Below are 16,232 nucleotides of genomic sequence, written 5' to 3' on the forward strand. Positions count from 1 at the left end.
TTTGGTGTATTATTCAAACTGGTGACTATGTTAAAATTCATAATTTCTTCATTTATGTGTAAGTAAGCTGTTTATACTTATGCTTATCACCTTCATATATGCTGCTTCTTTGTGCTTTTCTGATATATTTTCTTCTCCTTTTTCTGTTTTTGTAAGTCAGTTGATATTAAGTGAGTTTGCGTTACATTTGTTATTTTTATTTCTCTATTCCCTTAATTATCTTCTATTATCTCTAAAGTAGCACACGTTGTGACTGTCCTTTATATTTTACTATGCATACATAACTTTTATGCATACATAATTTAACAACGTCTAAAACAACCAGTGCCTACTTTCCTTTCTGAGTCAAGCGAGACCCTGAGAACCCTAGAACCCAGCTCTGTGTGCTCTCTGTTACTGCCCTCTCATATTCTAGCTCTACTCCTTTTTTAATGTCATACGCGAAACAGTCATGATTTTATTGTTTTTAGAGACAGTGTTGTTTTTTTGGCTGAAAATTTTTTTTGTATTTTTGAGACTCACCATTCTTTCTTACATCTCAGAACTTCTTTCAGGGATTATATGCTTTGGTTCAAGATCGCTTACACAAACTTCTCTAGTGGATGCCATTGTAGTGAGTTTTTTCAGTTTTTTATTGAATACATTTTTATTTCATTCTCAGGTTTAAAGCCTAGTTTTATGGGAAAGAATTCTAGTTTGATAGTTTATATGTAATTGAGCACTTGAATATCTTACTCTAATCTTTTCTGACCATCCCTATTGTTATTTGGAAATCTATTCTTAATTATTTGTTTTCTATGTTATTTATTCTTTTCCTTTGGCTTACTTCCCCTTTTCTTTAATTCCATGCAATTTCTCTAAACTTGGTTTAAATATCTATTTTTTCTTTTTCCATTCCATAGGTTAGATAAACATGATTTGTTTTGTATATCTTTTGATTCATTCATTTTTCCGATTGTATGCTTCTTAGCTATTGCTTCTTTAATATTACCTCCCCCTTATCTTTTTTTTTTTTAATATTACCTCCCCTTCTCCTTTTTATTTCCCTCTGGACTCTGGAAGATAAGCTTGACTTTCTTGTTTTCTCACTGACTGCTTAACCTCTTTTTCATATACTATATCTTCTGTTGTGTTCTAAGAATTAGTTTACAGATTTATTAATTGCTTCTGCCTAATTTTGTTTGCATAGCCATTTAGCTCATCCACTGAGATAAATTTTTCACAAATATATTGTCGAGGTATAAAATTTAAATCTGATACTTCATTAAACCTGTCAAGTCATTTTATAGACATATCGTGTTAATTAATTTGTAAATCCTAACCTCACACCTTTAAATATTTGCTATATTATTTTTATGCATTCTTGATTGGATGATTCCAATGTAAGTTCTTAGATGGCTTAATCATGTTTTATATTCCCTTTTAATAAAAATGTTGGTTAGCGTGCTCTTCTTGGTTTTGCGTTTCTATCAGTATCCATTAATGAGAAGAGCATGTTTGTTTGGTCTTATTCCAGAGTCATCTGTAGGACTTAGACGGTTGATGCTTCAGGCGATAGGACCTTAAGGGTCCCAGGGCTATCATAGACCTGTCTTCTTGTGCGGGTCCAGTGTGGCATTTGATCTCAGGGCAAACCCTACTTCCACTTGGCCTACTATGTGCTGCTCTAGCTCTCCTTGAAGCACACGTGCGCTGAGTGTGGTTTTGTTGGAAGAAAAGATGCAAACCACCCTTTGGGTTTTTCTGAGATTTTACTCCTTTTGTTGTCAAGATCGCATTGTTTGGTACCAGAAAGGCCCAACAGAATCTCTAGGCTACCTTCACTGCCCTAAGACGATAAACTCCAATACTTTACCTTAAGGGTCAGGGTATTCGAGAAGATTATTCACTGAGAATATTCACATAGGAGGAGCACACTTGTAGATGCTGTATGGCCAGTACATATACTATATACAATTTTATAATTAAGGTGAAATGAGGTAAACTTTGGGCTGACAACTATAAAATAATGGTACAGGCCCTCCAACCTCTCCACGGGAGGAAGATGAAGGTGTCTGCTCCATTGAGATGCGCAGTCTCAGAAAGCCACAGGGGCGGTTCAACTCCACCCTATGGTGTCGCTACAAGTCAAGATCAACTCAGTGATAGAGGGTTTGCATTTGGAGTTTGAGAGGTTGATATCAATGACATATGACAAGTGTATGTTTGAACCTGAAATTTAAAGCGTTTAGACCACAGATAGAGATGTAGGATCCATGAGCATAAATATTTGATTGAAATTGTGGATGTGGAGAAGATTGGTTAGCAATAATGCATATTTTGAATAAAGATCAAAAAAGGACTAGAAGAGCCACCAACACTTGACAGACTAAGGAAAGAAAGTGGAGACTTTTAAGAGAGGTATCACGAAAATGATGAGTGTGCGTCAGAGAAGCCAAAGTAAGAAGGTGGTCAGCTGTAACAAAACATCAATGAGAGATCAGTCATACACACTTAAATTTTTAATAATTGAGAATTGTACAAACATGGAAACAGAGTCAATGAATTTAGAATTTCCGATTGAGGGCATTTGCAACTGAAGCTACATCCATGATGTGTGGTAATAGTGAGTGAAATGGAGTCAGGGCTAAAGAGTGGCAGAAATTCAAGTTTGATGATTGAACGGGCCCCGAAATTGTTAGGATGTCAAGAGCTGATGCCCAGGGCTCCATAGAAAGTGAATGTCTAGAAAAGAATGGTGGCAACATATGTACAAACATGCCTGATTCAATTGATGTATGGATTGTGATAAGAGTTGTATGAGCCCCCAATAAAATGATTAAAATACATTTTATAAAGAATATATTTATAGTGTAACCAACTAGTAAAAACAAAATAGCTTCAGGAACTCTTCCTGAACCAGTAAAATGGCGTATAACCCTTCACTAGTGACAAGTGTGAGAAAGGTATTTATTTAAGAAACGATTTTGGCAGGTGGCAGGAGTACCGTACGTGTGAAGAATACGTAGTTGTCTTCCCCAGTCTACCAGGGAGATAGGGACCCTTTGGACTGGTGAGGGTTGGAGTCTTCTAGAGTGCTGTGTGTAAATGAAATAGGATTCGTGCTTTCCCCGGTGTCCTCAGAAGGGCTTTCTCAGCCATACGCTGTGTGATTACATGCGGGCTGTGCAACCCTTGCCGTCTAAGGTTTTAAATATTCATCAAAGTTTAAATGCTCCATTGACCGATTTTGGAAACAATGACATATCACAGAGCAGCTACAAGATTTTTAGAATTTAGCATTATCCATGTGGTGTGATAAGAGTGAACTGTTTCTTCTCAGGACCTAACACGATTTAAACCGTATCTTCATGCCCATATTTTTAGTCGAGCCTGAACATTTTTCTTTTGAACCCATGGCTTTTGTAAAAATTTGATATAAAATTTAGGGCAAGATAAGCACTAACATGAAGGATTAAGAGCGGGAAAGGGTGAAATCTAAGTATCTAAAACTGGAAGTAATTTACTTACATCCTAATTTCCCCTCGACTATTATAGGTACTTGGTACATTAGTAAAATCGATACCTCTAATCCAGGACAAAAGGATAAAGATTATTTACTCAATCTTGTTCAGAGATTTGTTTGTAATTTACAGCCCAACTTCTTTGGGGTTTTTTTTATTATTAATACATATAAGTGATCATTCTTAAATTGTTCTGCTCACCGTCTCTCTTACTAGTCAAAAGAGAAGATGTGTGAGGACACAGAGCCGGTGGAAACTTCTTCTCAATCTAAGGCGTTCAGTGCAGCGACCACGCAGTTCAGGGTCTTAACCACCACCAGAAGAGCCTCCACATCACAGATGCCGACCAGCCTGCCCACAGAAGGTGCACTGGAGAGATCTGGGTTCTGTGTGATTTGGGGGGTGGGGAGTGGGGGAGATTTCACTGTGGTGACATGTACCACATTCACTCTCTAAAGCAAAAGTTATCATTGGATGACTTGTACATCAAAGGTTCGAAAGCATGTCTTAAGAGGAAAAGTCAAAATTATACTATGTGCTGGGCTTCTTTGAATATACTTTGTCTGTTACTAAGACGTTCTTTTGAAAAGCAGGTCTGGCTCCTTGTCCTCCCTAGTGATTAAATACAGACTTCTCTCCGTGTTGCTGAGCTTCACAGTAACCAAGTCCAACATTTCAGTTACAGAGATTGAAAGGCAATAGGCACTGAATGCCCCTTGATTTTGCATCGTAAGCAGTAAATACTTCTACAGATCTCTTGGTCTAATATTTTCCTGAAGAGAGGCAATAAATATGCCAGTTCAGAATCCGTGTAAGAGAACGGTGTCTGTCACAGGAATGTTCCTTGAAAAACAGTTGCTCTTCTAGAAAAAGCAGAAATACTACCAAACCTTAATGCCAGGGGACAAGTCGTAGGTGTGACATTAACCAACATGGGTGAGCTTTCTACTCTGTTCTCTTGGGGTCACTTCCAGGAGTGGGCAAAATAAGAGACTGGTTTTCTGAGAGTGAGCCTTTAAGTGGGGGGTGTAATGTGACCTTCCTTATTTAACGTTGTAAATCTTGTTTCATTAGCATAAGAAACTAAATTTATGAAATACTGTTTTTCATTGAAGTGTAACTGATTATTGGAAGCTAAATTAGAGGGTAGCTACTAGATGTATTTTGTGGCTTTTGAAAACAACACTATATTGAACTCATATTGCTATAGATTGTTATGCTAATGCCTGTGAACATATTTCTGTAATTTTGATCTTAATCTTTAGGATGAGATGGAACCACTTAAATAAGAAGTAGAATGGACATTTCATTCGGGAGGGGCAAACAATTTTCATGTGTGACTTTGGCCATATTGAACATAGGCATATCGCTTTTCATGTTCACTTTGTAAATACTGACAAGTTCTTACTATCCTGATTAGTTTGACATCTTCTTGGCCTTGATTTTTAGAATAAACAAATAAGGTCATAAGGACCTCCAAGGAAGGTCGAATTACAATAAGTTTTTTTTGAAATTTAAAAATAAGTATATTTTAAATTGTAATTGTTTACTTTTTATCACGGATTTTAAGAGTCATGTAATACTGTGTACATTTTAAAGCCTTAATCTTAAAATCCTGGTACACATGCTTATAATACATCATATAGTAGATAAGGCCATAATACTGGTAGCAGGATGTGTGCATGTTTATTTTCTTTTTGCTTAATAACTTTGAATTTTTCTTCCAGATGATACCAAGATTGCACTACATCTAAAAGATAATGGAGGTAGGACTTGACATTTTTCTTTTGTTAAATTTTCAAGGGCTATTTCACTACTTGTTGCTATTTAGCAGAGGAAGAATTCGGTGGGTTATCTTGAAGAGATGAGTGAGATATCTTCAAAAGCTGAATGAAACTCTAGCCCTTGTGTTTAGCCTATAAAACTGCAGGACGCCCCATCACCACACATCCGCCCACACATATTGCGATTTATTGCTTTTTGTTCTAGCCCTGGTTTTAATTTTATGTGTGTTATCTACAGTTATGAGTATTGGACTGTCTTATTCACTAAGTTGATTCATTGCTCAACATCCTGTATACATAAAATTGAAGAAGTGGAGTAGTAAGTCTGAAGCTACATTATACTAGAGCCTTGTCTCTCTTAAGTGAAGCAACGTACAAAAGTACTCAAAACAACATCCAGTTAGAAAGACATTTTTTTCCAATTTAATGTTGAAATATCTATCATCGTATTTGAAATTTTGAGGAGTAAATATTTTATAAAACTAACAACTAGAACATGCCATGAAAGATGTTGTCTAAATTTTAAAAGCAGTGCTTTTCCTTATAAACTGTTACACTCCTCAGTCCCTGTCTATCATAATATGCTTGATCAGAGATTTTCATTAGTATTATTTATTCAGCTCAGGAAGGGGCCCTCATCATGGTAGGGCCATCGATTATGTCAAGGAGAGCACCCTGTGATATGGATCTTTATTTTGCAGCCACGGGTGATTCCTTGAGTAAGTCAAAATCCAAACATATATACCATGAGAGGTTTCTCGAATACTCATCCCTCCAGTTGAGGAGAATAGTTCCTAAATGATTCAGCAAAACTTAAGTAATTCATGTGAAAACAAAAGCTCCTCGTCCCCTTAATAAATACCACGTGCCCTTTGCCTTGTATCCTGTTGAGTGGCTTTCTTTTTGCCTTTCATGGGGTATTCGTCTTTTTCTTTCATTTTTCAGCTCATTATTGTATTAATGTGGTAAATCTATCACGTTAGAGGCTACCATTTTTAAAACACATATTTGCAAGCAATGAGTTAAAGCTTAGAGCTTGAAGGAACCTTATCAGTCTGAAGGGACTTACAAGTCCCAGAGCCCAGGACGTTGGTATGTGTGGTGTGAACGGAAGTCGTCAGGGTACCATTTTCTGTGAGTGAAGAGCCCTTCCCTCCTTGTCAGTTACACTTCATTCTTAAGCTGTTGGCAGTTACCTGTATGTTTGTTGTCTTCTCTTTTTTCCCCCTTATGCCTAAAATATTCTATCATGCTATTTGAAAATATTCCAGATCACTGGGATTCAAATCAGTGTGAGAGAGTTTGAGTCAAAGAAAACTCCAGAAGTTTCTTCACTGAAGGAGCGGTCAAAACCAATCACATTAGTTCCTTCAGTGAGTTACTTCTGTGGAATGTTACTAATTGACAGGTGTCGTTTCAGTCTTAGAAGTATAGTGTGAGCAATGCTTAGGCAAATTCTCGAAGAATCTTCTAGATTGTGGTAAGGAGTTAATATCTGACATTTCTCCATTACTAATCATAAAGTAGTTTTATAAGTAGCATCTTACGAGCCTAATATCTCAAGAAATTCACTTTGAGATACAAAGTTCTAGAAATTGATAATTATCCAAGGAAAATTCTTAGCTTAATTTAATGTAGCAATAAGAAATCATACAATTTGAAGATTCTGTCAAAATAGTGCGTTAGGATTACTTATGATAGAGGAAAACCATTTAAATAAAGCTCAATATTTTAACGTAGATTTGTAAAATCTTTGCTCTGGCAAACTGAAACCAGTCTATAGCTGGACATTCAGATAATATTAATGTTATTTACAGGCAACAAGCATTTGGCAAAATTATAAAATATCACAGTAAAACTTCGAAATATGTCAATAAGCATTCAACTGTGAACTTTTTTATTGTGAAAAGCATTTTCTGAAAGCACTCACATGCACTTGTGACAGACCAACCTGACCAGAATTAAGATCAATTATTTCTTCAAAATGTAAGAAAATCATGTATTGGTTTTTACAGCAAATACATAAACATGGCATGTTTTCGGTGCTTATTATTTTATCACTCTGCAGCAGAGATTGCACGTTTAAACCTAGCTGTAATTAAGCATTTTGAGAACAAAGTTTCAAAATGTGTTATTCCTCCATTTGAGCATTCTTGCAAGATTGAAGTAATAATTAAAGAGTAATAGAATATAAGTACTTTCTAATATTTACCAGGAATGACTTTTTTTAAATGTAAAAATAATTTTTGTGAATTATTATACACTGTCATAAAATTGTATCCCTGTTATTTCTTGATTTGATTGTTTACTGGATATTCTCAAAGACATTTAATTTGTCCTATTATGGACCCATGGAAAACATCTTCAAATTGATCCAATGTTATACCACATGGATCAAGTATTGAATTGCTCCAGCCTGAGTTTTAAAAAATGATTTCTATGTATTAAAGCAATTGATTTTCTTAGTGGCATCCATCGTCAACAGGATTATGCACCCTCTTTTTAAGAGAATTTCCTACACCTTCGATAGAAAAGCGTAAAGTAACTTCTCAGCAGCTGGACACCAAAGTCCCGCAACAGGGTTTCTCAGTCAGGGGACCCGGACGGAGCCACAGTCTGCTAACCCCTCTTGAGGAATCTTCAGCTGTGCGCCGAGCTTCTTGGTATATTTAGATTTCATCCGGGTCAACCTTCTCAAGTTTCAAAATACACACTGTTTTTGATTGGCGAAGTTTAATTAGATGTTAGGTGTGAATGAAAAATTAAGCAAGGTGAACATTTTGGAGAAAAGAAGCTGGAAACAAAGAGTAAAATCAAAAGGGTTCCTGTGTCATTAATGCAACCCCCCAGAGCAAAATAGAGCAGCTTTGGGCTTTTGTAAATGACTGAAAAACAAAACACGGAGAAGATCCAATTCACTCCACCTGAAATAGGTTGGTTGAATGCTTGTCATCGTAAATTATAAGTAGTGTATCATTGTAATCAGAGTTTACCTATCCTTTATTTATATGGAAAAGACAAGAAGAAGAAGTTAATTACTTCCGAACTAACTCAAGGAATGTTCTCAACCATGTGTTTATAGTCATTCAAAAAACAGCTTTATATTTAATTCACACACCAGCCCATGCCTCGGTTCTGTTATTATTGCAATTGTACAAATGAGGAAAGTGGGGCAGAGGACGTTTCGGTGACCCAGTTACTGCGTGGCAGAGGTGGGAGGTGAATCCATTTACTTTGATATGGATGCTAAGCCCTAAACAACTTCACAGTGTCGCTGGCCCACAGTACAGGCCTTCTGCAGTCACAAATTTATTGAGCAAATGCCCTAAAAACTGTTTGCTTCCTATATTCTTTTTCCATAACCACTAACTATAAGTATGTGAAAATGCAAGCCCCCCGCCCCCCTATTTCTACATCCGTTACATTGTCATTTTCCTAGGAAAACTGCAGTGCTTAGTTCCTTTGTGTGATTGAGCCGTGTCAGAATCCCTGGCATCTGACCTCCTAGCGACAGGCTTTCCCTGTAGCTTTTGTTCAAACCCTGGTTTATATTTCCCTCTTCCTTCCCGGTTTCTCTAAAAACCCGCGTTTAGTAAGGGGTACCTGGAATGTGTGCTTTGACTCTGTACCTGATGGCTATGTCGTTTCAAGCCAGGTCCTTTCCAGGCTTTCAGATGCCATCAAACACTTCTTAGAAGGGTTACATTTTTAAGAAATAACCTTGCTGTATAATTTAGCAGATACAACGCTGTGGCATTTGATTAGATTGTTTCTAAATGACATTTACCACCTAAACAGGAATGTAAATGCCTTCAAGGTGCCAACTCGGAAAAATGACATCCAGAATTGAGATGAGGTTAGAAAGTGGAATCAATGGCCAGGTCTTTCAATTAAGAAGTAAAGTCTTCAACTATTTACACCTTAATTGAACGAACTGAATTGAGTCAATCTGTGAAGTTGTAGGTGTTAAAATTATTTCAGGGTCTAAAATTCTGTAATTTGATTTCATTATTCTAAAAGTTGTTAAGTGAGATTTAGCAAAGTGCCCACAACTCATTTCCTCCTGCTCTTCAACATTTTATTTCTTTTCACAATGTCAAGTTCCTTCTCAAAAAAAAAAATTTCAATATATGTTCTTAATTAGTAATGAAATTTAAAATATTACCAATGTACCTACGTGTGATTAATGATGCAGCTGACTCTTTGTCACTTCTTTTAACTGATACACAGTTTCACCAAACATGAACTCTGAAAGGCAGCCTTCTGAGGCCACAAGGTTTTGTTTCTATAAATCAGGTGCTGTTCTCATAAATGAAGTGCTGAAATTGTTAATGGAGACATTAAGCAGTTGGCCGAACACGAAAGAGTTAATTCAGAGGCACAAATTTACAAGGTGACTTATTCCTAAGGGCTAATATTGGTAGATTCTGCATTTCGCTGTGTGGATCATGACAGATGTGGACAATATGGAGAAGAACATCCACTGCCTAACACTCAATTGTGCTCCAGAGGAGCTTATCCAGAGAGTTAGAGTCGGTTCAAGCAGAACAAGGGAATGCAGGGTAATTTAAAATCAGGAAAGGTTTGCATCAAGGTTGTACCGTTTCAACATACTTATTCAAAATGGATGTTAAGCACGTCGTCTGAGAAGCTGGATTCTATGACGAAGAACACAGCATCAGGACGGGAGGAAGACGCATTCCCATCCTGCAGCGCGCAGAGGACACATGTAAAAAGCAAAAACCGCAACAACTGGACCAGCAAGTAAGCTCATAATAAATGAAGGAAAGTGGTGTTGCCAAGGATTTCCTTTTACTTGGATCAATATGTAGCCGTCAAGGGGCATATCACACGGGTAAATCTGAAGTCAAAGACCACTTTAAAGTTTGATAGAGCCAAGATGTCACTTTAAGGACTAGAGGGTCCCTGAACCAAGCCATGGATGTTTTCATATGCCTGCTGGACATTAAATAAGGCAGACTAAAGTAGGATTTAATAACTCACTGCCATGGAGTCCTTTCTGACTCATAGTGACCCTGTAAGTCAGAGTAGAACTGCCCTGAGCATTTCTGAGACCACAATTCTTTACAGGTGTAGAAAACCTCATCTTTCTCCAACCGAATGGCTGGTGGTTTCAAACTGCTGACCTTTTGGTTAGCAACCCAATGAGTAACCACTGTGGCACTAGGGCTCTGAAGAAAAACCAGTGCATTCAAATGATTGTGTTGGCAAATGTCTTGACTGTACGCTAAGAATGAACAAAGATATCTTAGTTCTTAAGAAGAACACCAAGGATGTCCTTGGAAGCTAAGAGGTACGGCCCTGTTTCGTGCACTTTATGTCAGGAGGGATCAGTCCCTAGAGAAGAGCACCATGCTTGGTGAAGTAGATGGTCTATCACAGATGAATCCTCTTAGTGAGATGGATTGACACAATTCTATAACTGTGGGTCCCAACATGACCATGACCATGATCAGGAGGATGGTGCAGACCGGAGAGTTCCATTCTGTTGTACACAGAGCAGATTCTTCTGTACCTAACCATAACAACAACCGTGCAAATGTACATGAACAAACTACTGTAGGATGGTACCCTAATCGCTAATTCTGCTTTTTTTTTTCTTTAGAGTTTCTGGATATAGTGCAATATTAGAACATGATTCTGTGTAGTGGAATCTTAACTAGTCTGAATTGACAGATCAAATGTCTCATATTTCACTTATCATTCAGTCGTACTATTTTCGCCTTTCATACATAGATCATCAAAGTAATGCAATTTCAGTATTTTTCCTACCGACCACTGCTATGTGGGTTTTTCCCCCCCAAAACATCTACTTCTTTATTGAATTGTATAGCACACAGTGTTGTAAACAAAAACAAACAACGCCTGCTATTGAATATCTTTCACTTTCTCTTTCTATGAGTACAGCGTATCTCGACATTCGGTTTTATCTTTTGGTTTGTTTGGTTGCTGCTCTTGGGAGCACAAGTTCTATTCCAAGTGTCTGTGTGCTTTCATAGTGACAATTACTTTGGCTTTAGAATACTTGGAAACAAATTTTCTAAGGAATAAGGACATCCCTCCTTCACTTTTGAGTAGTGGCATTCAGCTTCCTGAGTACATTGAAATAACTTGTTGTACCATCCTGATTTTTATCATTCCAAGGTATAAGAATTCCAACACACAAGCCATTACCCATTCCTATTGGACCTGAATCTCTGGATGTTGGACATAGGCATCAGAATATATATATATTTAATCACTGGGTGATCTGGTCCTTATTTTTATATTGATTCTAGATTAAGTTGTCTGATACAATGTGGAATATGTATCATATCGCATCACAATCATAGGCAGATATTTCTGAAATATATATTCTGATCTAGTAGATTAAGGTGAACTATAAATGTCTCAGCTAATGCCAGTTCGCAGACTCTACTCAGAAAATCAAAAGTTGGGTAAATTCTTGATTTCTTTCTGCCAGAGTCCCCCAAATTAATCTGATGGGCACACATTTGAATTTGCCCATTATTGCTTACTTAGATCTTGTGGATACCCTGAACCCATATGTTTAGGTATCAACACAAATTATCTGGATCTGTAAAGGAAAGGAGCCTGGTCACATAGTGAGCTACTACTAGTCGGCCTTCTAACCAAAAGGTTCATGGTTTGAACCCACAGCTGCTCCTCAGGAGAAAGGTAAAGCTTCTACTCCCATAAGATTTACCATCTCAGGAAGCCACAGGGGCAGTGCTAGTCTGTCCTGTAGGGTCGCTACGAGTCAGAGTCAGCGCGATGGTTTTGAAATGTTGGATGTCATACTGGGAGTTTGACCTTCAACCCGGAGACACAGGGGGCTGTGGAATCATTTAGTCAGGGGAGCATCATGAACATTTTTACAGGTTGGTAGGTGATTCTTGTAGTGATGTGGAATTGGTATTAAGGGAGTGGGATTGAGGCCAGGAAACTTAGTTAAAAGATTAAATAACTAGTCCACAGGAAAATGGTGAGGGATTGAAATCATGGCCTCAAAGAAAAGAGAATGATAGTAGAAAATGTTTAATGAGCTAGATGCGACATAGCTACTCTCTGCTTGGACATGTGAGTTACGTGATAGGGAAGTGTATAAACTGACTTCCATGCCATGTGTTTAAATTATCTGGGTATGTTTGAATATATCACTTAAAAGAAATTAGATGAAGGGAAACTGATTTGTAGAGACAGCGGCTAATTTCATTTGAGCTTTCTGCCTTGAAGGATTTCAAATGAAAATGTCCAAATAGATCATCTTCTATAAATTCACCTGAGAAATAGAAGCACAAAATAAGTTTAGGAACCTCAGCCTACAAAGGATGGTTGGATGATGCGCGTTCACAAGCTCGTGGAGGGATAGTCTCAATAGGCGAGGATCAGAGAGCTCAGGAAGGAACAGAACACACAAAGTTTTGTGGAGAAAACGAACAAGAGGTTCAAAGCAACAGAAAATCAGAATAGTTCGAGATCAGAGAAGCCAAAGAAGAAGGTTTCTTGGTGGAAAAGGAGCAGGCACTGGAGGCTGCAGATCCAAGACAGGATTCCACGGTTGAGTACCGGTTCTGTAGAACCGGTACCTAATTTTTGGTTGAGTTTGTCACACTGGTTGTGAAAATGGCCCTGTAGTCAGGGTTCTCTCCAAGGTGGGTGTCTGGGCAGCCACCCAATGTGGAAATGATAACTTTACCTCCCGTACTCTTTTTTTTTTTTTAACATTCATTGTGCAGCAGTGTATTCTAAGTGCCCGTAGTCATGTTTGTTTAGTCCGTCATGTAAAAAATTAAGCAGGACCATAATTGTAATATTTATTTAATCATTTCATAAAATTTGTTATTTTCAGGAAATGCTTTATTTTCATTCCTTTGTATTTGTTCCTTTAATAAACAAACACGTCACCTCAAGAAAGAAGTGCTGAACAGCCAGGGGTGACTCCCTGTCATCCTTTCCAGCCTTGTGTGATGCCCCAAATTCCCACAAGATGCTATGAGTGAAGTCTGACATCTGAATGTGGTTAAAGAACTAAACATAATCAGAGCAATTGGTGGGGGCTCAGCAGAAGCAGAAAGGAGTCTTCCAAAGATGAACACAGTATGTTGCAAGAAGAAAACTCTACTACCAGTTTCTAATAAGTCAGACACCGGGACCAGGATCAAATTGGCCCACCACTAAAGCAATGGGATCCTATGGCTGCTGTGAAAAGATGGTTAAGGAGAAATCACACAGCCAATGATGCACGGTTAAAAGTGAGACTATCGCCCAGTGACGACGCCAAGCAAGAAGCAAATGGAAATACCTTAAATAACAATTTTCTTCTTTGGGTCAGGTATTATTGAATAGTTATTCAATAATATTTTAAAGCTCTTATAATCTAGTTTTGTGTACCTCTTTTTTTCTTCTTATTTAAGTATTAACTGTATGAAATAATAGACTACATTTCAGTATATCAATCTTTTTAATTAAAAGGTCATTTTGTTGGGGGCTCTTACAGCTCGTATAACAATCCATACATCAACTGTATCAGCCATATGTGTACATCTGTTGCCACCATGGTTTACCTATTTTTACATCTAAAATGGTCATTAGGCCAGAGAACCGGTTATGGGAATCTCACCACTACTGCAAATGCGTCATGTAAAGTACGAACGGAAAGGTGCACTAGGTGAGTCAGGACGCTGCATTGGTCTCCACTGGACAGTTGCACAAGGGAGACAGAATTTGAGAAGTCTGTGGACACTAAGGAGAGAAAAGTCACAAAGACAGACTGCTCTTCCGGGAGGCTTGGTGGAAAAGGCAGTGGATTTTTGCTGTGATGGTTGATGATAATGTTGTTTCCTTTAGGGACATGCCCACATGTTTTCAGTGTTGAGGAGGAGAAATGCATAGAAGCAGAAACAGAGTTAAGCGATGACCAAAAGTGAAGGGAGATAACTGGGAGGGGGAGAGGAAGTAATTGGAAGGAGGGAGCAGTGAGGGAAGTTCCCTTAGAAGCTGCTGGTTTTCAGAAGAGGACACTCGTTAATATTCAGTAGGATGACGTCAGAATAAGAGAGGTCAAAGTATCGTGTCTAGGAGTTATGATAAACCTTGAGACATTTCTGAGAGAAATGCTAAAAGGAGTCTTCTGACTCACCAAGGACGGCAGAATGTGTTCGGAAGCTGAAGTTTGTGGCCCTTCACGAAGTGATATGGCTTCAATACTAAATTTCGTTCATTGATACTTGAATCAGCCACGCTTATTGGTCAGGTAATATGCTAAGACACCTTTTTAAAAAATGAGAGGAAATATTCATGAAGACAAAACATGTCCTATTTCTTTAAACGTGCAGGCTTTAAAGAGGGTATTTTCATCTAAAGGGTGGTAATTTAATTTAATCTTTCCAACAGCTGCAGTTCTCCACAGCTTGCTGTTCCATTAGGACGTGTTTTTGCCGGGGCGTTTTATTCTCCTGGGCTGAAAGAAAACCAGGATGGATTTTTAAGTATCTCGGGTAGCAAAGACAGGAGTTAATTATTTAACACTAATTCATAACAGCACTGTAAGCTACTGTGACTAAATGTTATTTCAGCTACAGTAATGAATTAACAACTTGTTGGATGTCATTTCCACCATAAGTTACCTTAACACATGTTAACGTTGTGGTTAGCAACGGCTAAGAACAAATAGAGAGCGCGAAGTGCTAAAAAGCCACGGAAAGAATTTAAATAGGATCCTAGGAAGGATTTTGTTAACTCTGCACAAAGGCAGGCTAGGAGGAACAAAGACTCAAAGAACAGATTTATATGCACACACAAAAAATAGCAAAGTGGGAGACCAAATCTCACTATACATACAGTACAGTAACAATGTGTACATTAAATAAGCACAATTATGAGGAGAAATTATTAGGCTAAATTTGGAAAAACAAGTTTCAGCTATAGCTATATGCTATGAATAAGACATAAAGAAGAAGATAAAAATAGAATATTGAGAAGTGAAAAAGTTGAAAAATGTATAATGTGGAGTTGAGGCCATAAGAAAGCTGCAAAGGATGTGTATGCTTATTGAACTAAATAAACTTAAGAACAATAACTGAAGAAGTCTTCAAAATGGTAAAGGTTCAAATGACATTATAATCATAAAAAATATACCCAAAAAAGAGAAAGGATATGGACTTGAACTACATTATCTGCTACTTTTATTGGAGCATTATTTCTAGAGCACCATACCTAATAACTATAGAATTTTTGTTTCACAAATATACACCAAAGTAGACCACAAGCTGAGCCATAAAAGGCTTCAATTTCAAGACTGAAATCTCTTAGGGTATCTTATAGGTATGTCTTCTGACTACAAAAGAATCAAACAAGGGTCAATGATAAAGTGCATTTAGAAACACTCCAAGCACTTGACATGTGAACATTTCTAGATAGTAAGTGAATCGAAGAAGAGATCATAATGAAAATTCAAAGCATTTCACATGAACTGTAAATAGATAGGACACATCAAAATGAGTGGGATTATGGTAGAAGAATGCTATTTCTAAATCCGTATATTAAAAGGAAACAAAAGTTGCCCTGTCAGCTCTAGAGCCGTCTACCTCCCCTTCTGTTTCTATTCCTGCCTCAGGGGCTCAATAGCCAGACACAGAGAGAGTGCCATGTGGTCACAGACCTTTAGAGGGAAAAGGAGCCTCTACCCCCACCTCCAACAATTGCAACTGGAAAACAGATGGAAGCTCCTCAAATCCACCGTCGGACCATTTTAAAGGCGGCTTTGATGGGAATGGTTAGACCAGGATAACTGTTCTCCCTGGGACTAATCGGATTCTAACCTGCAACCAATATGTGGAGCTTCATATTGCAGGGATCTTCATGGTCTAGGATCTAAAGGCAGACATTGTGATGCACATTTGATAATATCCTGCTTCCCAAG

General features: G+C 37.8%; 1 protein-coding gene across 1 annotated transcript in view; it reads left to right on the forward strand.

Annotated features, from left to right (window-relative positions):
• PLXDC2 (plexin domain containing 2) overlaps window positions 1-5,280 on the forward strand; it is a 446,078-nt gene extending 440,798 nt beyond the window's left edge. Inside the window, exons 11-12 of the mRNA XM_013008120.2 lie at window positions 3,720-3,867; window positions 5,231-5,280. Of these exons, the coding sequence (XP_012863574.2) occupies window positions 3,720-3,867; window positions 5,231-5,280 (198 nt within the window). The remainder of the gene's footprint in view (window positions 1-3,719; window positions 3,868-5,230) is intronic.
• Window positions 5,281-16,232: the final 10,952 nt, after the last annotated feature.

This window comes from Echinops telfairi, unplaced genomic scaffold, assembly GCF_000313985.2.
Source record: "Echinops telfairi isolate 266 unplaced genomic scaffold, ASM31398v2 ScPeMD7_7473;HRSCAF=8511, whole genome shotgun sequence".
NCBI classification, from domain to species: Eukaryota; Metazoa; Chordata; class Mammalia; order Afrosoricida; family Tenrecidae; genus Echinops; species Echinops telfairi.